Source organism: Phyllostomus hastatus, unplaced genomic scaffold (assembly GCF_019186645.2).
Source record: "Phyllostomus hastatus isolate PE091 unplaced genomic scaffold, TTU_PhHast_1.1 phas_scaffold_78, whole genome shotgun sequence".
Taxonomy (NCBI): Eukaryota; Metazoa; Chordata; class Mammalia; order Chiroptera; family Phyllostomidae; genus Phyllostomus; species Phyllostomus hastatus.
The window spans coordinates 39,753,780-39,777,989 of NW_025334041.1; the positions used below are offsets into that span (position 1 = coordinate 39,753,780).

At 34.3% G+C, this 24,210-nt stretch overlaps 1 protein-coding gene across 8 annotated transcripts in view; it reads left to right on the top strand.

Moving 5' to 3' along the window:
- The window catches only part of CACNA2D1 (calcium voltage-gated channel auxiliary subunit alpha2delta 1), a 460,101-nt gene that overhangs the window by 319,857 nt on the left and 116,034 nt on the right, over positions 1–24,210 (top strand). For all 8 annotated transcript variants that reach the window (XM_045827337.1, XM_045827338.1, XM_045827339.1 and 5 more), the window contains exons 7-10: positions 6,309–6,440; positions 13,281–13,350; positions 15,535–15,585; positions 18,130–18,229. In XM_045827337.1, coding sequence (XP_045683293.1) covers positions 6,309–6,440; positions 13,281–13,350; positions 15,535–15,585; positions 18,130–18,229 — 353 coding nt within the window. The remainder of the gene's footprint in view (positions 1–6,308; positions 6,441–13,280; positions 13,351–15,534; positions 15,586–18,129; positions 18,230–24,210) is intronic.

The window sequence follows — 24,210 nt, forward strand, 5'->3', positions numbered from 1 at the left end:
GCTAGTCGTCAGGCTACAACCTCTTAGCAAGAGATACAGGGGCTGGGGGCTCACTGAGGCCAGCTGTTGCTTGTTTCAGAGGATTTAGGAAGTTGTGAAGCCTGAGCCAAGATCAGGCATTCAAATGGAAAAGCAGTTAGATGGGACTGAGTCCCTGGGGGATCTCCAATGTTTGACGAACAGTGTGGAAGTTTGATGGAGTCTCAGATATGGTACCAGTACAGTTCAATGTATCTGTGGCTCTGTAAGGGAAAGGTTCAGAAAAGGTGGCCTTTGCCCACCTTTCTCTCCTGCAGCTCTCTCCTTGATGCCTCCCTCAGTTCCTTCATACTTCAGTTCCTCCCTCTATGCCACTGGTGCCTTTCAAGCTGCTACCCTGGTGCTGGAGCTCAGAGGGAGCAAATCTGATTAAGTCCATGTGAGGGCTCTTTAAGAGGAACTGCTTGGGACTCTTGCAGTTTTTTCATTGACTCAATCCCTACTGGATTTTACAGCCAAAAGTTGTGAGGACTTACCTTTCTGTCACTAGAACCTAGGCTGGGGTGCCTGGTATGGGGCTGCGACTCCTCAATCCTGAGGTATCCCTCCTGAAATTTTATTCACCACATGGGGATGTAGGACCTGCCTATTCCATATCTGCACCATTTCCATCAGTCTGTATGGTTTTAGTTTCTTTAATTCCATAGTTGTCAGACTTCCGTTCAACTTGATTTCTGACAGTTCTGAGTGGTGGTGGTTTTATATTGTAGTTTTACATTTAATGTGGTTGTGTGAGGGGGAAAGCTGTGTTTACCTATGCCTTCTCTCTCTTTTTTAAATAAAATGTTAAATAATTAGAGCTCAGCATATAATGAAAGGATAGAAATAAATAGGTCACATACAGTGAGAATTTTGGAATCTGACATGCTTGAATGCTGTCTCTACAGCTTAACTATGACTTTTGGGAAATCATGTGCTCTTTCTAAGCTTTACATTGGTCATCTAAAAGAGGAAATAATATTAGTATCTCACTCAAAGAGTCATTCTAAAGTCAAATGAGATAATGCAGAGGAAATTGTTAACATACCTGCAACATGCAGTAAATACTTCATAATTATTATTTACCTTATTTGTTATTACTAGTGGCAATAGTTTAAATTATATATGTATATAATTTAATATATATATATATATTCACAATGCTAGGCTTTGAAAAGAGAATGGTGTTATTAGTAAGTAGAAATAGTACAGTAAACACTTTGGTCAGTTCTCTTGTTTTAAGTATTTAATTGTATCTATATTACCACTTAAAAACAATTTTTACCTTCAGTATCTATAGGTCTTATCAAAAACTTGTCAAATCTATTTTTATGTTTTATAAAAAATATGTTTGATTGCCAGTCACCTTATATTTTAAATAAAGCATAAAATATCCTTATTTTTTTTCTACATATATTTGCTTCATTTCAAAGCTGTGGTTGGCATTATGAATAACCTTAATGGTTTTGAAATCGTCACATTGTGCGTTCAATGCATGGCAAGACGCTGAACCCCAAATAAATCAACAAAATGTATCCAAACTTAAAAGCGATCAACAGTGCAACACTTTGTTAAACTTAGGCTGAAGTTTATAGAAGAAGATTGCATTCAGAACTTATGAACAATTCTGTATTCCATGTCATTAACAAGATATAGACATGCCATGTACTTTAGAATAATCAGCAGCAATGTAAACTGCTTCTTTTATTCTGTGACAAATTAGATTTTTCCTTTCTTCTCTTAAGGAGCCAGACTGAACAATAGAATACTCTAAAAGAGATTGTCGACCACCGAGGCCATATTTTTGAAAACTAAGTAGAAGAATAGAGATGTGTGCTTGCGCTGTGAATCAATTATCAGTGAAATCCTGTTGTAACACTCAGAATAGAGGCCACAAAGTCAAGGTTTACTTTCCCAGCATTCATTGCTTTTTAATAGGCTTAGCCTTGGACTTCTATAAAAGACTTATTTTTGCAAAATCTAATTTTCTAACAAACTTAAAGATCTTCCTTTCTTTAACATTGACAGAAAATGAGGACTAATTTTTCTTTTAAAGTAGCCATAAGACAATTAGCTTAAGTTCATTAGTTACTGGCAGTAGGTTCAAGGCTAGATCACTATTGAGCAGTTACTCTTGTAAAACAACAACAAAAAAGTCACTGATGTACTTCTAATATCTATTCACACAAGAAATTAGAAGATTCTGTGAATGTAAAACATTACTATTTGGGGGCATGTAGGAGAAGGAGGGTGTGCATGAATACAGGGGTGGGCAAAAGTAGGTTTATAGTTAAGAATACATGAAACACAGGGGTTTTTTTTTTAAGATTTTATTTATTTATTTCTTAGAGAGGGAAGGGAAGGAGATAGAGAGAGAAACATCAATGTGTGGTTGCTGGGGGTCATGGCCTGCAACCCAGGCATGTATCCTGACTGGGAATCAAACCTGCGACACTTTGGTTCACAGCCCACACTCAATCCACTGAGCTACGCCAGCCAGGGCTAGGTTTTTTAAATTATTATTTATTAATTGTATTATTTTTGATACAAGCAACTGTAAACCTACTTTTGCCTTCCCCTGTATAATACACAAATATTAAAAATGCAATGTATATATACTATGTAATTGATGAAATATATAAAATACGATTATTTTAAATACTGTTTAATAATTTATAGACAACCAATCAAAACTGTTATCCAAGTTCTTAAGTATATCTGTCCAAATAAAATGTAAAGTTTTATTTGTGGCCAAGAAATATTTTTAAAATATTTTATTTCAGAGCTATTGTATGAAACATTATTTGGCTACTAATTTATACCTATGTTTTGGCAATTAAATAAAATAGTTTTCATTTTGATTTCTTGTTCTGGACTTTCAAATAAAGATTGTGATTTATAGAAAACTAATTGCATTTTAAAAGTGTTTATGATATACAATACATTGACAAATAAATTCATAATCTGTTGAACTTCATTGAGTCAGAGTGCCACAATAATCTTTTGAGTTTCAAGTCTTTATAGGAATGAACAATACAGTTTCATGTCTGGAGTAATACTGGCTGACAATAATTTTTCAAGTAATTTGGTTTTCTTTTATTTTTTCATCATGACAGATCATATTTTATACCTTTAATTTTAAGTACTATACTGTAAGGAAAATTGGAGACTCTAAAAATACTGAGGCCAGAGAAAGGCAGCAGCAGCGTAACCACAGAAACTGTAATATAAAGCAAAAGATTTCCCAGTAATAATTTCTAACTTTCAGATGCACCTGGCTTTTTACCCAGTTGTAGCCAGAATAGTTGATTAAAATCATCTCCCTAAGTAAAATGTACTTATGATTTTATTTTATTTTTTTCATTTATTGATTTGAGAGAGAGAGAGAAGGAGAGGAAGAGGGAGAGATTGTATGTATAAATATAATGAAAGTAACAAGGAAAGAAAGTAGATTCAGGAAATGACATAAATTTGTTATAGCATGGCCAGTATTCGGAATTAGTTTTACTATTTCCTCATCTGTAGGTTACCCAGTTATTTCAGTATTATTTGTTCTGAGTTATGCTAATAGCATAGAAATGGAGAAATGTCAGAATTCTGAATTGAGCTAGTATGTCATTTTATAAGGTTAAGAATACAAAAATCTGCTCATTTCAGGATACTCAAATAATACATGTTTATTAGTCAAATGTAATTCATAATGTGGATCAGAAAAACATAGCCAAATAACCAAGAAGGATCTAAACTATTTATTCTTGTGTTTTTCTTTGACACTTTACATATTTTCTTTTATATTGATAGTTGCTTTCAATATACCTTGAGAAAAAAATTTCCTAGTGCACCAATATATTTTATTTTCTGGTTTTGATATTTTAAGAAATGTTAATGGTATGAATAAATAAATAACTCTTGCTTAAAACTCTCTGGTTGAGGTCTGGAGATCCACAGTCTCTTCATAGTATAAATACTCAGAAATTGTTAAAGGCCATTTTCAGTTTTGAAAGACAGCTTCAACCAAATTTTTTAAAGTGATTGCACTCGTTTTACACTCCCACGGCCAACTCTGAATTTTCATTTCTTGGTCCGGACATTCAGATAAAGAATGTGACTGTTGTGACTAATAGAATAAAGAGCACACTCAAAAGCCTTTATAAATATTCAGTAACAAAGGAAAGTGTCTGTATCCTCAGTCACTGCTACACACCATCACCAATTTGATAAATCTTAGATATGTACATAATACCATTTCTTTTGTTTGGAATAAAATTTAAAATCAATTCAAAGGCCTATCCTGAAAATATTTTGTGTACTTTGCTCATTTGCATATGGTCAAATTTTGAGAGAAACCTTTTGAAATCTACTTCAATAATGTCTTATCTGAAAAAGATAATTTTCAAATGTACCAATATAGTGAGAATACTTCAGAGCTTGACTTTTTCCCTAAGTACATAAAAGTATAATTCACAGTGTATCAGAGCCTAATCTTTGGCAGTTGTTAAATTATCAAATAAAACTTAAGAAAAAATGACAGCCTTGAAAACAAATGAAACAACATTAAAAATAATTAGATATCAATGTTGTGAAATGTGAATGAAATAGTCAAGGAAATTGAAGAGATAGACTAGATTGGAGATTAATGAAAACTATCTGGATCATAAATAAACATAATTCAATAGAATACTAGTGTTAAATTTATGAATGTTTAAAGAAAAGTACAATGTCCCCTTTTTTCTGTTATGTTTTGTATACTACTATAAATATTCATGAATAGTGAGTATCATTTCAAGTTATCTGTGTGAATATAAATTTTCATATAACCGATCACTTAGTGTTCATTGAATCATGCTTTTCTATTAATTCACTGGTATCTCAGATGCACTATGAATCTGACCCAGCTCATGAATATTCACACACACGCTGATATTTCTGAAAGTAATCACATCTATAAAGATGGAAATCTTGTTAGTTTTCAATAATGAGAAATGCATTAGGATGCTGGTCCTAAAACACTTTACAATACCCTGTTTTTCATTTTTTTGTAAGTGATAAACTTTAATATGCTCTACATCTTTCTTAATAGAAGTTCTTTTTTTTACCCTTTAAAAAAATCTTGTGCATGGTTTAAACATGATTGCATTTGCTTCCTATATATTTTCTGCAGCCACCAAAAAGAATAGAAGTTTAACAGTATCTCCGCTCCTTATTCCAAGCTAATTTCCACTGTTCAGGCTTGGTCATCGATTCTCAAGCACAGAGAGAGAGGCCCAACGTGCTAATCTGCTGGGGGCATGGTACATATTTTACCAAAAAAAAAAAGAAGATATGGGATTTCCTGCCATCTTTTTATATAAAGAGAAAATAATATTCCAAGCCAGTATAACATTTAGTATGTTAGACATAGGATGCTATGATTACAGAGGCCTCTATTTAAAAATTATATACTACTATAGCTCTTGTTTTATCCCACATTAATAATGCTTCTCTTTTATTGTAATGAATGGCATGTTTGTAATATTTGTTCAAGTCAGCAGGTATCAAAATCAATGACCTGATCCTTACTAGCATCATATTCAAATTATTAATTGAGTTAACTGGACAGAAAATTAGTGTTCATAAAGGTAGGAATAAAGTATGAGCTACTTCATATTTCTAACACTGATATTGTCAAACCTCTCTGAATTTTTTGCCAAAATGTATACATTTTATTGTTGTATAAACACAGTTATTAAACTATGATCAATGACAAAGATCTCTTTTTTAAACTCAGGGAACAGACCAGATTATGTTAGTATATCACAGAGAATCATCAGTAGTTGAGGGTGTCCCGTAGGTTTCTTCAGAACTCTCTGAAGGGAAGGCATGTCTCCCACTCCTTTTCAACACAGAGAGCTCTGCTGTTGTCTCTTTTATGTATTATAGCCATTCTCAACAGGGAGCAGTTTTTCCCTCCAGGGGTTATCTGCTGCTGGCTGGAGACAGCTTCGCTCGTCACGACAAGGGGGATGGTACTGGCATCTAGTGGGCAGAGGCTAGAGATGCTGCTAAGCATTCTGCAAAGCAGAGGAAGCTCCCACAACAGAGAATTTCCCAGTCCAAGATGTCAAAAAGCCCCTGCCCTATAAAAATCTCTTTGAAGAAGTAATTCCATGTCTAAACATTTTGATAGCTACTGAATTAGAGTATTTTTATAGGTAGAGCAATAAAAATGTATAACATTATTTTGCAAATCATTGGAGACTGATTCAATTATTATTTATAAGTTTTTATTACATACTTTCCTTTTTTTTCAGCAACAATTGTACTAAATGAACTCAACTGGACAAGTGCCTTAGATGAGGTTTTCAAAAAAAATCGAGATGAAGATCCTTCATTGTTGTGGCAGGTGTTTGGCAGTGCCACGGGCCTAGCCCGATATTACCCGGGTAAGTGCTTCCTGATTTAATAGGTACTAGATAAAAATCGCAAATGCCAGACTTAATGTTTCTTGAAAACACTCTGTTACCTTCTCCTACACTAAAAAAAAAAAAAAAACACCCCAAACCAAACCAATAGTTCCCATGTTTTTAAAGGAAAACTTTAAAACTCTTGAAGTACCACTTTTAAAAGGAAAGACTATTTCTCCTTACAATGCTCAATATGTACCAAAATTACTTCAAACCAAGACACTGAGAAGCAGCTAGAGTACCTGGTTTAGTACCTGGAATCAGGCCAGGTTGCTATGAGAGCAGGAGCAGGTATCTGTAACAGGAGGTTATCCTGAATCCTAAAACAACTCTGAGATAAAGACCAAGACCCAAGCGCTCAGCATGGACCAAGTTGTGAATTACATTGAGAACTGAATAGAATTTTTAGCAACTAATTGAAATATTTCTCTCCAGATTTTAAGTCTGTGCTTCAATATAAAAAATGTGTCGATCCTCTTCTTTAATCAATAAATGTGAATTTGTTAAAATGTGCATGGTAAGAAATAGAATGAAATTTTAATGAAAACAGAGCTTCCTTATTTGTTAGGTTGAATTCATTTTAAGGGCATCTCAGCAATGATATATGTATATTCAATGAAGATGAATATATTTTATACATTGAAATGAATAAACCCTTTTGTAATGTCCTTTACCTTATAAAGAAAGGCAAGGAGAAATAAATCTATAACAAAAATGAAAAGTTAATCACTAGTTGAAAGAATATATTTTGCCAAGTTTCTATACTTTATGTTGTCCATTTTTGTTATTAGATCCATCTTTGCTAATGCAATTCTTTTTATGTTTAGTGTATTTTATTACAAATTCAAAATATTTTTGTCAAAAATTTAGAAAACATTTTAAGCACTTGTCTAAGGTATACCAAATATTAAATATTTAAGATATATATTATTATCACTATTATCTAAGAAGATTTACAGACTTATAAAAACTCGTTCTTATAGAATCAAAATTTGTTTTTGTTTTTATGAATATATCATTATAATCAATTAATGGATTTATTTGCTTACAGAAATATTTTTCTCTCTCAGAGTTTACATTTTTCTCTGTGTAGCACATATGTGAAATTATTTACCAGTGTCTTTTACTTCATAGAACGTGCTGTGTTTAAGCTTATTTCTGAGTCACAGATAATAACTGCATATTAACCATCTAAATGGTTAAGTCTTTATATTCTATTTACTTAATTGATATTCCACTTGACCACACAACTTGTCCCTATTATCTGCCACTCCTGCTGACAGACAAATAACCCTTTCTGTGAAATTAAAATGTTTTACGTGGATTGTCTGGCCTCTGTGGAATTAGCAGCAAATCACTTTGTAATGTTATTTTATTTTAAACACTATGGTGATTTATCCTTGACCATAATATTATGTATTCATATATGAGTTTCTGCTACTTGTTTATCTGTCAGTGAAAGAATTATTCTGGATATATTACAGCTGAGATAACAGTGGTACTCTCAAGCCAATAACATGATATCATCTGAACATTGAGTCCATTGCTCAGAAACAAAATTAAAATCCAAAACTCATGTGATTAATTAAGTCAGTGTAGTCAAGTCTGTCCTCAAAGGAGGAAAGAGCAAGGCAGAACTCCTGTTTCTGTAGTAACTGATGTCTCCTAAGAATTCTAATACCCGTAAGAGAGAATTTTGCTCTGGAGGAGCTCACAAGTGGGTGAGACAGAAGAAATTATAAACACATTAAAATGCAATGCCAAAAGCAATTGAAGGAATTTATTAAAAAAGTTATTTGGAGTGTAACTTAGATTTTCATTTCTCTGGTAAAATTGTACAATCTGACATCAGTCTCTTAATGATGTCTGGCTCTCTCTCACCATGATGTTCATGTCCTTCAACGCTGATCCACCTCACGCCTCCAGTGTTGCCTTTACTGTACAGTCCTGTCCTCATAGTGTACTCCTACATTTCTCTTCCCCCTTTACTTCTTTGGTTTTAATTCCATTTGCTTTTCTACAATCCAACTTTTCTGTTTATATCTCTATACATGTTGTTCTTAGAGTCCCATCTCTGGTCATATGATTCTTATCCCTCACTCAAAATAGAATACAAACACTACTTTCCATGTGAAGGTTTTCACAAAAGCAGCCTTCCTTTATTTGTTTCTCTCAGAGAACTTTGATTTATCTATAATGACATCTATCAAATTTTATCTTCTTTCAGAATTTTTTTGCATATTCTCTTTTTAAAAAGCATTACAATGTAGGCAACTGCAGGCTAGTTGTATTTAAGTATGCCCTGTATCATCTAATACAGTACCTTGCATACATTGCATAAAAGGTATTTGTTAAATTAAACTGGATAACTGGGTAAAGATCATAGGTACCAGAGCTACAAACAAGTATCAGAGTAGAACTCAGTCTCTAAATAAAATGAAACAAGAGGCAGGGAAAGCCAGTGGCCAGTGCAGGAAACAGAATTATAATTATCTAGAGGAGGGGTGTCAAACTCATTTTCACAAGGGGCCACATCAGCCTTGTGGTTACACACACACACGCACACTAACACACACTTATTTCTGATAAACTCAAAGTAGCTAAATCAATTGGTTAGGGTAAGTCGCCTGGCCTATGAGATTTTCAGAGACTGGGGTTCTATGACAATCAACGTGGGAGATAGCTGACAAACTCAGATTACCCAAATCAATAATGTTATTGGTGAAAATGAAGAATGTATCTTTTATTTTACAGAAAAAAACTAAGTGGACCTTTTGGCCACACTAACACTTGCCATTCCTTGGGTGGTCCTCATCTGTATGATTAAAACTGGGTCAAGACCACCACATCCACAGTTGAGAACAAACAAAAACTGAAAAAATTAGTAGAAGGCAAACAGAATGACAAAAAATTATATATATATATATATCACTTCTGATCAAATGTTACTGCCTCAAATTTCATCATAATACCTCACCATGGCAAGAGACTGACAGAAGTATAGTTTCTATTAGTCAGTTAAAACTTGAGGAGCGCTATTACTGGAAGGAAGAAGAAGTGTATACTGAAGTGCTGTCCATGTTCCTCTGACAGTGCAGTCTCTGCACAGACTTCCACACATAAACACACTCACCTTCTTCCCATAGGAGATAATTCCAAGTCCCATTAAATTAGTACATTCAGCTCAATATCTAGTATCTCTGGGTCACATGCATTTCTGTGCCTGTGTATATTACTTTTCCTAATATGGCTAGTTAAAATAGAGCAGATTATTAGTTACTTTCTCTGTATGATTCTCATCACTGCCCAGATAACTAGCATATGATGCTGGTGTCTTCTGGATGACCCCAATAAAAACTGCCATTTGTAAAAAAGAGAGTAGGAATTACAGAGCAGTCACTGGTCCATGGTACTTAACTACAATCCAGCAGACTAGCAATACAAAGAACCCTATTCTTTGCATGAAGTAAGTTTCTTAGCCCATCAGACCACGCCCAATCATGTTAGCTCTGTAAACCTTTCTGACACATCTGAAGGGTGTGCTTGGGAATAAACAGCTTTTATAGAATGTTGTTTTGAGTGCAGGTTTAGAGCCCAAAGTTGCTTTACAGTTTACAACAATTACAAGATTTCTGAAGAATAAGCCTGTGGTTTCTTTGGTAACACAAGCAACATCAACAGCACTTGGTTCACTTCACTATTTTTTTCTAGTGAGCCTCTTGTGCAAACAATCTTAGTCCTGAGATTTAGTCTACAAATCACTCTTAAATCCAACATCTTTTGTGTATTTACTGGGTTATGAATGTAGTGTATTTTTCTCTCTCTCATACTGAAGGTGGTTTGCTTGAAGACATTGCTGAAAACACAAAATTTGATGTTATAATAGTAGCTCTTACTTGTTTTCTAATTGTTCATCTGTATCTGATGCATAGGCTGCTAGTTATTCACCACAATGTCCTCCCATTCCATGGAGAAGTTTTGTTTTTACTTTTTATTGAATTTATTGGAGTGATTTGGTTAATAATGTTACGTAGGTTTCAGGTACACAATTCTATAACATATCATCTGTATATGGTATTGTGTGTTCACCACCCCAAGTCAAGTCTCCTTCTGTCACCGTTTACCCTCTCTTAACCTTCTACATGCCCCACCCCCCTGCCCTCTGATAGCAGTCCCCATACTGCTGTCTGTGTCCCTGACTCCTTTTTTTTTTCTTTGCTTAATCCCTTCAACCGTCTCACCCAGCCCCCAGGGTTTTTTTAGATATGACTGCCTAGCCAAGGACTACAATTCTCAGACCACCTTTGCATCTACAGAGGACTTAATGTATAGTTAAATACCTTTTTAAATCATAGTTCAACAACTGACATAGTATGCCTTAAATATCATGTGAAGTAGAATTGTAGTTTAATAAATTTCATCAATGATATACCCACAGTTCATTTTTGATCAGAGGAAAACATTCTTATAAACATTTATTATCACCATTAACTTTGGTATTCAGAAATGATGTGCCCACATTGTAGGCTGTCAATTCCACTCCTTTATCATATCATCCAAAATCTTATTGGAAAGCAAAAGGGACATCTAAACTGAGCAACATTTCACACTTTTTGCAGGGATTTTACAAGCTCTGATTTCTTATCAAAACATGTATCTTTTATCATGCATTGTTATGAAACTGATCATTTTAGGGAGTTGCACTAAGGTTATTAATCCTTTTTACTATTTGATCTTCCATAATTCTGAGCTTATATAAATAATGTACCAGTTAAATGCCACAATGGGATTTTTTAACAAATTAATTAGTAATATCACAGAAGTCACATTATTTAATTATGTCCTAATAGATATCTCAGAAGACTTCTAAGAGGAGACTTAATGTTTTTATATATACCACTTAAGATTATATGCTTTACCATCCATTTTCAACCAGTGTGCCACAATAAATTTTAAAACATGCAATATTTAACTATTTAGTCCATGGCACTGTTTTTCCCTTAGATTGTCAAATAAAAAATGGATGTCTGCCAAGACAACAGTAGCTGTTTGGTATGAATGAAGCAAAATTATACCTATGTGTTGTCAGATTGGCAAAAAATAAATTTCTGGTGTGCCACAACTTTCTAGTACTTAGCTTATGTGTGTCATGAAATAAAAAGGGTTTAAAATTACTGTGCTATAAGAAAACGGAATGATCCAGCTTATCCTGTAAATTGTGACCCCTTTTTCCATCTCTAAAAATAGATACAAATTTTATGGAGCATGGTAATAGTGACCACAGTTTATTTCAATGGGAAATTATAGTGAAAACAAAAATCCTAGATAAATGTGATATGAAAAGAATTCATAAATCTAATTTAAATGTGACTTTCTTCCAGTTTTATTAAATAATTTATCAAAATCATTGGTTAGCCACATTTCACTCATGGTGGCTGACAGAGCTTAAAATTGTGCTGTTGGTAAAATAAAAATCACTCACATGCCCAGATCCATTTTTATAGAGCAAGTTAAAAGAAGTTTAGAGCTGAGAGGCAATAAATCTATAACCAGCACAATACACAACTTTGTACTGAAAGTGGGATACAATTTATTTAATATTTTAATTTTAAAGTTAAAAGTCTAACTTGGGAGTCAGATATTATTCAATAGTCAAAAGTGTCCTGACATGCCTAACAGCATGCCAGTTGCTTAATTCCATTTATACCACAAAAAAAGAAAAGAAGTATTGATATTTATCTCACTGGCTCAAAGTTTCTGCAAATACAAATTGAAAGAATCAAAATAAATTTACCATTTTATTTGCTTTGACTATCTCAGGAACTAGCATAGTTAGAAGAATGCTATATTTGAACTTACTATTTCACCAAAACATGATTAGCCATTTAAAGTGAATAAATCATTTTACAATATAGTCATTAAGAAGAAGGAAATTTCTCAGTCAAGGAGAAGCTCCATAGTATATATTTTTTGACATATCCTAATTGGCCTAATTTTCTTAGTTGACTAATAAATCTGATTCTCAGTAAAGTTCTCCATAACTTCCATAGCTTCTAAGTAAAAGGCAAAATAGATTGGAAGACATAAGTCATATGAATTATAATTAGAAATTTTCTCAAGGGTCATAAATCTAAACATGTTAAGGAGAGGACTTTGTTCAGCATAAAATTATCTTCTAATTCATCAGCATTTATTGTTCTCCATTAAGTCTAAGGGGTGTGTGTGTGTGTGTGTAAAGCTTTGTAATGTTTTAATTAAAATATAGTTTTAATTAGAATAAGTATAAATTAATTACATTTAAAATTAATGCAGTTAGACAAAGAATTTTTTCTCCTGATTACTGAAAGTGGTAAAGGCTCTAACACAAACAAAAGATTCTTGAACCTATACTTGAATTACTTCAAATCATTTAAACAAATTGAAGGAAAACAGTTTTTGTGGAGTTCTTAAAATATACTTTAACCTTTTAGTTATAGTTTCAAATGGACTGGCAGTTATCAAATATATTAATAATAAGGTTAAAAATTATGTTGTTGTGTGATAACAACCCAAAAAGGCAACAATATTTTTGTAGAACAAGTTAGTATGACTTTGAATAAAAATATGATTAAATGATGGAAAGCATAATTTCCTTGAGTGGCAAAGGAAAAAAAAATATGGCATTAAAATGGTATATCCTGTTTTAACATTGTAATGGATAAGTAGAATGTATCAATGGTGTTTTTGGTTTATTTTAAAGACTATTTTTATAAGTTTCTAATGTTTTCATGTAATTCCTCTAATTTTTAATGTAACTTTAATGCCCTCCCTCTTTTAAAGCTTCTCCATGGGTTGATAACAGCCGAACTCCAAACAAAATTGACCTTTATGATGTGCGCAGAAGACCATGGTAAGGATTTTAGGTCGTTATGAAAAGACAAAAGGACAAAAGGAGGTTAGTTTTTTTGTTGTTAAAATGTTGGAGGACATCTTCCTATTTTCAGGGTAAATACTGTCTAACTATTTAGAGGGCTCAGGTATTTTTTAAATTTTCATCAATGTATAAGGTAAAGGTAAATGAAGAAGATAAGTTCACATGGTAATAATAATGAATATTATTGAAATTAATTATCAAATTCATTTCAAATATACTACTTAAGTTTTATGTTCAATTTTATCTTCAAAACTCTTTTAGCTTGTGGGGATGTCTATTGACAGTCCTCCAGTGTGCTTGGGGCGCAGCTCTCCCTGGGCATCTAGACTGAGTGGAGGTAGCTAGGCCTTGGTAGAGTACTAATGAGAACTGGCCCGAGCTTTTTGAGCTGCTCCTTGTCATAGTTATATTGCTTAGGTTTGTTTTTCCAAAAAGAAGTATTATTTGTTTCTTACTACCAGAGCAACTCATTTTCCTAAGTAAAACTAAAAAAATTACCTATAACTCATAATTTCACAACTGATATATTTTGAGTTTTTAAAATATATATGTAATGTGTGGATGTTTCTTTTTTGAATGAGTTCACGTTATGTAAAATACACTGTTTTTGTAACCTACTCTTTTCATATCAATACCTTTGAGTACTTATTCATAAGAGACACTTAACGTCACTTTAAAAGAATGACTATGAAGTTCCTTATTTAAAAATCCCCTATTATTGGACATTTAGATTACTTTTTAACTTTTTGCTAGGGTTCAGACAAATTCTAAGACATAATGGTTGATTCAAGTAAATGTATTTAAAGCTTTTAAGATGCCTTGTTAAATGCTCCAGTGGCAATTTATATGAATACCAACCATGTATAATAGTACAAGATATTAGTAATCCACATGTTATGCTCGTTAATATTTCTCCAAGTGTGGTGGCTGTGAAACACAATGTATTATTGAGTGGTGGCAAAGATCATGGCATCACATGGTTTGGGTTCAGGAACCAGTTGTTTTAGGGAAACTAAAGCTAGGTGCCAAACAGAAGAGGCAGACAATATTCTATCCTCTCATCTCCCCGCCAACGGGCCATTTGTTAATGTGCTACACATGAGCTAGATTTGCCTTCCATGGGAATATTCCAGCAACCCTTTCCCTTGCCTTCTTATAGAGACACAAACTTGGGTGCAAGTTATGAACTCTGTTTCATGAACACGCAGTACTGAGTAGGTACTAACTGTTCTGGGTATTGTCCGTGAACTAATTGACACATTATCTGGCAGCCTTTTGAGAAGTTAAATTTAGAGTCATGAATAAAAAAGCATCAGAGAAAAGTAGAAAGTTGAGTTCAGTTTCAGCCCTTCCAGTTGGGGAAATTAGGTCCCTGTACTCAATCACTCTGTGGCTAGGCACCATAAACTTTGGGATCATTCACCTGCAGTTATGTTTATCTCTCTACAATTCCTAAACTATCTGAGTAAGGCTCTCTTATAGTCGCATTTAAATGCAAAGGTCTAAATCTGTAGGTCTGGGTTGAATTTGGGAATCAAATTAAATGAACTCTCCAGGTGGTTCTTAGATACTATTAAGTATCTTAGATATTGTCAAGTTTGAGAGCCACCACTGGAAACTCTTGGAAATAAAACTGTATGTTCTCCTGTGTAATTTCTTTATTGTTCCTTTTATTTCTCTTGTGTTGATGTTGCTCTTTCATGTTCCTAGACAGTTTATATGTATTTTTGTGTTTGGATTTTACATTTAAAAATATGACACAGCCTGGTTATTATTTGTTAATATTATTATTCCATGCAGTGTGCTTTAAAACATGTGGTCAACAAATTGAAGTTCAGGATTTTTTTTCTGGAAAATGTCCTTCTAGAATTAAAGTTCTTTTTCTCTTAGTATTTAAACACATTTCTTTATCTTTTTAAATAAACATATGAAAAGCATTATTGAAACATCAAACCCCTGATGTATCTACTAATATATTAAATATAGCTTTTTAAATATTGACAATGTAAAGCTATAAATGAAAAAGCAGAGTATTATTGACTGAGAGAGAATGGAAGTAGGTCTGTTTGGAAAATACTTTATCTCAGAGATCAGTAAATATCACCTTAACAAATGTCAATGTTTGAAAGAGAAAACATATTTATTTGGTATTTGTTTCAGGTACATCCAAGGAGCTGCATCTCCTAAAGACATGCTAATTCTGGTTGATGTGTGAGTAGTTAAACAACACATGTTTATTTGTGTGCTGAGAATACAGGGTGAATTCATAGATAGAGGTAATGTGCTGGGACTGAGAAATGATGGTGTATCGGGGCAAAAGAACAAAGAGTGATCATAATTACTTTTATGTCCAGACAAAGAAACTGTATTGACACCAACAAAACAAAAACTCTTGTATTGAAAATGAGTAGAATCTATGTTGGAATTAAAAATGATGACATGGCATGGTTCTAAAGTACGAGCTTTTGAAAATTTATTCATTTGCTTCTAATTTTTGGCTTTATAGTTAAAATAACTTTAAAGTACAGGGTTGCTAAAGCTAAACAACTCTTGCTATGTACCCCCCAAAATGAGAATCATTTAGTTAGCACCTAGTGATTAAAGATTCAAATAACTTTCAGGGTTTGGGCCACAAAATAGATAAAAATTAAATGTATTAAATGTCAATACTAGGATTTTTTCAGGGAAATGTTAATGAATAAGAACGAATTCTAGGAGTTTTTATATTGGTAATTTTGTGTGTTACATTGATTCAAGTTAAGGGGTGGGGGTGTGTGCATATGTGTATATAGTCCTCCAATGAAATTGAAGATGAAATGGTGAAGTGCAGAAAAGAATATATCCTGCTATAGAGTTTGTTTTCAAGTGTAATACCAATGAATAAAAACAATGTATGAAATGCTTTGAGTATTTCCCCTAAGAAAATCCAGTGTCTTGTAGGCAACTAAACCCATACCACAGGCTTACATCAACATTTGAAAATTTCTCCATTTTAACCTAAAGCAAATAATTTCAAAACCGTATAGTCTAGCCTGAGAAGAGAAGATAAATGAATTAGATAAATGTAACTTAAATATTATTTCTGATTTGATTTGTTAAAATGCATTTAAGCCACATCTTGTATTAAATTATTGTGGAGTCTATAGCATACTTGAACCCTTGATATTCTCCTTAAGTATAAATCTATAGGGTAATTTAATATATTATAGTCCTTTGGATGTATGATGATTTCCAGCAATAATTGCTCATATTAAAATATTTAGAACCCACATGGACATCTCAAAGTAGAAAATTTATATAAAGTTAAAAAATGTCATTTTAAAAATTATTTCAGCATACATAGAGTGTCTCATCACATATACAGTATCATAATAGCTACTCAAAGATGGTTAAGATTTGTTCCCTGCTCTCAGAGATAAATCAAATGTATTAGTGAAACTAAACCATATTTACAAATAACTAAATTAAGATGGAAGGTAATAGACCTTAGATATGCCATAGGGATAAAGGGGTCCAAGGAGAGAGAGCACTTTGATTTAAAGTGTCAGGAAATACTTCATTAATAAGCCAAATTAGAATTTAACTACCAGACATGGGAGGGGAGAGGAAAGAGAGTAGAATTTCTGGTGGAAGAATTGACAGAAGCAAGGTGGCTTAGATAAGGATATCAGGAAAAATTATCTCTAGGAGATGGTGGGTGGAGGCAGAGAGGATAATGAAAGCTGTTGAATGAAGGGCTATTGAGATTGTTGGGTATTTAGAGGGTAACTATGAACCATGAAATGTTGTATTAAGGGAAATTTCCAGAATGTTCACCTGTTAGCATGGGGAAGAGAGATTACTAAGAGCTGGATATAGTGGCTTTTATACTAGTTCAGGGTCTTCGGGTAATGAAGGCCTGAGCCAGAGTGAAGAGAGGAGTTCCCACTGCCTTGGGAACATTGTAGTGGAACGAATGAGGAAGATTGTCTGAAAGGGTAGGAAGATTGAGAGGGAGGAGGAAATTGGATGACTAAGACAGTTGGTACCAAGAACATAAGCAGGAAAGCAAAATATGTTTGGAAGTAATTTGTCTTTTTAGGCATTGAGTTGTTTAATAAGCTGCAAAGTGTAAAACAGAAAGTTCGAAGCTAGAGATGTGGAATTGGGAGTAACTTGTCTTGAGTTGAGCCCCACAGATCAGTGAGATTGTCACTGAGGGTCATAGAATGTGTAGACAAATGAGGCAATGAGACAAATGAGGACTAAACCCCAGAAAATATCTACTTTAGGATACAAAACAAGGCGTTTTGTCCACAAAAAAATCTGTATTATCATCATTGTTATGCTGCTTTATAATTATCAGTTTAATCAAGTCAAACTGTGGGTTCCTTTAGCAGTGACTTTATCTGTTACCCTAAAGAGGTTGAAAACCGTCACTTCTGACTTGGCTAACTAAGCTGGTATTTAGGATAGGTTTCCTGAATAAGTGAACATGCCATAAGTACCCATAGATACTTAAGATTGCCATGTGACTGTTAATTTTATCATTGTATTTAGAAATATATACATTCTGGTGCTGGTATGAAAGAAAGACAAGATTTCTTTATTTCTACTCTGTTAAAAATATGACCTTTTTACTACTGATTTTTTAAAGATAAAATTATTTGAATGTTATATAGAAATCTAGAGCCAGTACACGAATTGCCTTTACTTAGGTGTCCTATTGTGACTGCATATGTGTTCATTAACATGCACGGACCCATCTTTTTATAGGAGTGGAAGTGTTAGTGGATTAACACTTAAACTGATCCGAACGTCTGTCTCTGAAATGTTGGAAACCCTCTCAGATGACGATTTTGTGAATGTAGCTTCAGTAAGTATAAGATGACTTCGCTTTTGGTGAATTAAATCAGCAGTTTCTATCTCCTTCTGCCTTTAAATACTCCATAGTGTTTTCTCATAGATAGACTGAGATATATCTAATCTATTACATGTTATCTCACTGAGCTGTTCTGATCTTTTTACTAATCCTATATTTCTATGCCAAGGTCATTTTGTTTTGTTTTTTTTTTGTAAGATTTTGTTTGTTTGTTTGTTTTTATAGAGAGGGGAAAGAAGGGAGAAAAACTCAATGTGTGGTTACCTCTCACACGTCCCCTACTGGGGACTTGGCTGGCAGCTCAGGCATGTGCCCTGACTGGGAATCAAACCTACAACCCTTTGGTTCGCAGTCCGGCACTCAATCCACTGAGCCACACCAGCCAGGGCAAACCAAAGTCCTTTTTGAATGTTTAAGGTTTTACCCATGATTGAATTTATTGAAGTAATGAATATGAAAGAAAAACATTACAGATATTCTTCTTCACTCAGAGAAGTGACATTAAACCCTTGTGCTCATACCATTCTAACTCCTAATATTTTTTTTCAGTTTAACAAGAGAATCAATAGATATTTGAATGTTTCTTTTGAACTTTTATTTCCCCAGAACTATCTTAGACCTTCTCACTCATAGAGTGTACTGAACTCTGAAAGAAATAAAATAGAACAGATTGTTACCATATCTCATTTTAATTCTTAGAATTTAGGCAAAAAAGTCATGGTTGTTAACTGATGGATATAATTCACAGTTGAAATGGATATATTCATTGAAGTGAAGGTGAGGAAAAAGGACTTTGTGTATTGAACACAAAAGAGTGGGTCTGTCTCTGAAACCCCCGGGAGGAAGAAGTTAAAGCTGCTGGCCTGCCATGGATTCTCTGCCTTCACTGAGAGGGCAACCCTGGGGGCAAAACAATGGCAGGGGAATGGGTCATAATCCCTTGTCAACCAGAGCTCCAGGTAACTAGAGTAATGATATTTACTGAGAGGAAGAGGCTTATTCCTAAAATGCTTCTTGTGTGATATCCCTAGCTAAGAGTAACTATAGCAAATAGAACCCAGGATCAACAAAGTAAGACCCCCTGAAAAAATGTCTGTAGGTGATAGAACTCCTTGGCTAATATATTGGAGCTATTCCATGGATTAAATAGTCCTGCTATACAAGGAACCCTATAAACTTTTTTCTGAGATCTCTTTTCATGTGGGCAAGAGAGATGTCTCCAATATAGTGAGAAAAGACCCATTCTATATTTTCTAGAGCTGCCATACAGAATGATACATACTGGATAGCTTAAACTACCGAAATAAATTTTCTCATAGTTCTGGAGGTCAGAAGTCCAAGACCAAGGTGCCAGCAGGGTCCATTTCTCCTAAGTCCTCTTTCCTTGGCTTGCAGTAACTGCCTAGTTGCTGGTCTTTACACAGTCCTCTCCATGTACATGCACACTCCTAGTGTCTTTTCCTCATCTTATAAGGACACCAGTCGTATTGGATGATGTTGCTAACCTAACTCCCTCAGTTTAACTTAATCACATATTTAAAGACCTTATCTTCAGGCACTGCTACATTTCTGAGGTACTGGGTTGGGACTTCAACATCTGAATTTCAGGGGGACACAATTCAGCCCATAGCACCTGGGCTCTACCCTCCATATCCAGATTTTTTTCTGCTTCTTCTCAACCTTTAGAAATCCTTAGCTTATCTGTATTCTTGATATTATTTAGTTAAACTTAATACTACAAAAGATCTATGATTCATGTCAACCTCATTTTACATTCTGACCTTGTGTGTTACCACTTATTCAACAAAATGCAATGCTTTATGTCTCAAATAAAATGATGAGAAAAGGTAGTCATTTAGTTTCTACATAAACATATTGTTTAGTCAAAAGGCATTATAATGGTTGCTAACAAAATATGATCTTTGACATAGTAAGAGAAAGTTATAAAATATTAAATTCAGTACAGATTTGGCATATCTAATGGAATTTATATAAAATAAGCAGATATTTTATGGTTAATTTCTTAATCTTTTTTCCTGATTTTCACTGATGGATTCAAATGGAAGTAGTTAATTTGGACACTGTGCCAGGAAACACTACCAGTTAAGGACTGGGGAGGGAAGTGAGGCCAGGGAATAAACAAGGGAAGCCAATAAAAGGATCTTAGTTCAATTTAAAACAGCTAACTCCTATCCTCCTCAAGCTATTCCAGAAAATTCAAGAAGAGGGAAAACTCCCAAACTGTTTTTATGAGGCCAGTATTATTATAATTCCAAAATCAAGTAAAGGCACAATAAAGGAAAAAACTACAGGTCAACAGTGCTGATGAACTTAGACACTAAAATCCTCAACAAAATATTGGCACTCCAGATCCAGCAATACATTAAAAACATCATACAACATGATCAAGTGGGATTTATCCCAATATTGCCCTAGTGTAATATTTGCAGATCAATACAATACACCACATGCACAAAACACCACATAAACAAGATGAAAGACAAAATAATCACATGATCATATCAATAGATGATGAAAAAGCATTTGATAAAGTACAGCACCTATTCATGATAAAAACACTCAGTAAAGTGAGAGTAGAGGGGGCATACCTCAACATAATTAAAGCCATATATGAGAAATCTACAGCAAACATCATACTCAACAGGCAAAAATTAAAAGCTTTCCCTCTAAGATCAGGAACAAGACAAGGGTGTCCACTTTTACCACTTTTATTCAACATAGTTTTGGAAGTTCCAGCCACAGTGATCAGACAAGAAAAGGAAATTTAAAAATTCCAAATTGGAAAGGAGAAAGTAAGACTGTCATTATTTGCAGATGACATGATAATCTACATAGAAAATCGTATAGGCTCCACCAAAAACTACTCGACATAATAAGTAAATTTGGCAAAACAGCAGGATACAAAGTCAATATTTAAAAATCAAAGGCATTTTGTAGTCCCATTTACCAGAGCAATGAGAAAAATAAAGTACCTAAGAATAGACAACCAAGGAAGTAAAAGACGTGTGTTTAGAAAACTGCAGAATACTGAAGAAATTAAGGAAGATGCAAATAACTGAAACCATATACTGTGTTCCTGGCTTGGAAGAATTAACATCATTAAAATGTCCATACTACCCAAAGCAATCTATAAATTCAGAGAAATCCCTATTACAATACCTATGACATATTTCACAGATTTAGAACAAATATTTCAAAAATATATATGGAACCAAAAATGACCCCAAATTGCCTCAGCAATCTTGAGAAAGAAGAACAGAGTAGGGGGATCACAATACCTGATATCAAACTATATTACAAGGCCACTATAATCAAAACAGTCTGGTATTGGCATAAGAACAAACATACAGATTAATGGAACAGAATAGAAAACCCAGAAATAAACCCAGGTCTCTGGTCAATTAATATTTGACAAAGGGAACAGGAGCATAAAATGGAGTAAAAATAGCCTCTTCAACAAAGGGTGTTGGCAGATCTGGGCAGGTACATGCAAAAAAAAAAAAAGAAGAAAGAAAGAAAGAAACTAAACCACTGACTTACACCATACACTAGAAAAAACTCAAGATGGATAAAGGACTTGAAAGTAAGCCAGGACACCATAAAAGTTTTATAAAAAACAAAGTCAGTAAAATTTTAGATATCTCACTTAGCAATATTTTCACCAATATATCTCTTAGAGCAGAAGAAATGAAAGAATAAACAAACAGGACTACATCAAACTAAGAAACTTCTGCTTTATGAAAGAAAACATCATCAAAATGAAAAGGGAATCAACCTTATAGGAAAATATATTTGCCAGTGGTACCCTGGACAAGGTTTGATGTCCAAAATATATAAAAAACTCATATGGCTCAACACCAGGAAGACAATTCAGTTAAAAAATTGGCAAAGGACCTGAACAGACACCTCTTCAAGGAGGTCATACAGAAGGCCCATAGACACATGAAAAAATGTTCAATATCACTAGCTATTAGAGAAATGCAATTTAAAACCCCAATGAGATACCACCTCACACTGGTTAGAGTGGCCTTCATTAACAAGTTAACAAACAATGAGTACTGGTAAGGATGCAGAGAAAAGAGAGCCCTAGTGTACTGTTGTTGGGAATGCAGACTGGTGCAGCCACTGTGGAAAACAGTATGGTATTTCCTAAAAATAACAGAACAGCCTTTTGAACCAGAGGTTCCACTGCTGGGATTATACCCTAAGAATCCTGAAACACCAATCCAAAAGAACCTATGCACCCCAATGTTCATATCAGCACAATTTACAATAGCCAAGTGCTGGAAACAGCCCAAGTGCCCATCAGTAAATGAGGGGATTCAAAAAGAAAATGTGTACATTTACACATTGGAACATTATGCAGCAGAAAGAAAGAAGGAGCTCTACCCTTCCCAACAGCATGGATGGGACTGGAGAGCATTGTGCTAAGTGAATTAAGCCAGTGGGTGAAAGACAAATACTATATGACCTCATCTCTAACAGGAATCTAATCAACAAAACAAAGGAGCACAATAAACCAAAGACATGGAAACAAGGAACAGACTGACAATGACCAGAGTGGAGAGGGGAGAGGGAAAAAGGGGGAAAGAAGGGGAAGGGTCTAGTCAAGGAACAGGTATAATTGACCCGTGCACAGGGACAACAGGGTGGGTAGAGGTTGACCTTCAGGGAGGCGGGGCAGTGGAGAGCAATGGGGAAAAATTGGGACAAATGTAATAGAACAATTTTTTTAAATTGCAAAAACATAAAATATAATTAAGGATCTTAGTTCAATTTAAAGGAGCATAATTCTCCTGAGAATTTGAGAAGCTGTATAGAAAAAAACTTCAAAGTTATTCTGCCTGAAGACCAATGGAGCTGAGGATATAAGTACCAGCCTTGCCCATTTGTGAGCAGAACAGACTCTGACCACAAGAGGGCCAACTGAAACAAAAAGTTGCCAGTGATGGGAGTTAGAAATGTGGCCAGTGGCCTCTGTATCCAGTCCCTGATCCTTAAACATGGCAACTGGTCATAATTAAAATCAAACAAAGAAACAATGCATCAAAAATGTGGGATGCTAGAGTTAGAACCAAGCCCATAGTTTATATTCATCTTTACTCTCTTCTAATACCCTCCTAATTTCTCTGCAGCCTCGGCCAACCTCTGTGCTGCTAATAGCTTGCTTGGAGGGATGAACCAAGCTTTTATTCCAGAGGGCTCTGAATCCCTGGTCTCTATGTCTATTCAAACAGGGGTCCTTTCACAGTTATCACCCAGCATGGAAGTTCTTGAATGAATCCCTGAGTTCTATGGATTGTTCTCCCTTCCTGCATTATGTAGCAGCAGCATTCATGATAATCTTGTCATCTGAAACCCTGCTAGTAGAATAATTTTTTTCTTTCATGTTGGTCTAGTGGCATGAGAAGCCCAAAATACCCAAATAGTAACTATAGATTTGTGTTTAGTGAAATGCTTACTATGAGCCTGGTAAGAGTACCACCTCATCTGACATGCATCCACAAAGTCTTGTAAAGCAGAACATTTATTTCAGCAGAGTAAAGTTGCAAGGACAGGAAATACACATTTCCTAGTGGATCACTTTGAGTTTTGGTGAGAGGAGACATTCCTACTTCCTTTCCTTTGTTCCTACATTCATGCATTCTGCCTTTTTGGGAGCAGAGCCAGTGGGAGGAAGGGAAATCTGATTTGTAGTATTTGCTAACTTTCATAATATAAAGACTACCACCATGGTCAGTTTCAAGATATCTATGTGAGGTCAACTGGCTTAAAAATTCTGAATATTAAACCATTTTTCCATGAGCATATGCAATTTGGTACCAGCACATCATTGAACATAGCACCATGGTTCGAAGTATATATTGCATTTTGAAGGACAGTAGTCCAACTTAAAGATTGTTGTCTCCATGATGGAACCTTAATTGAATATTAAGAGACTGCTGTAATGTTTA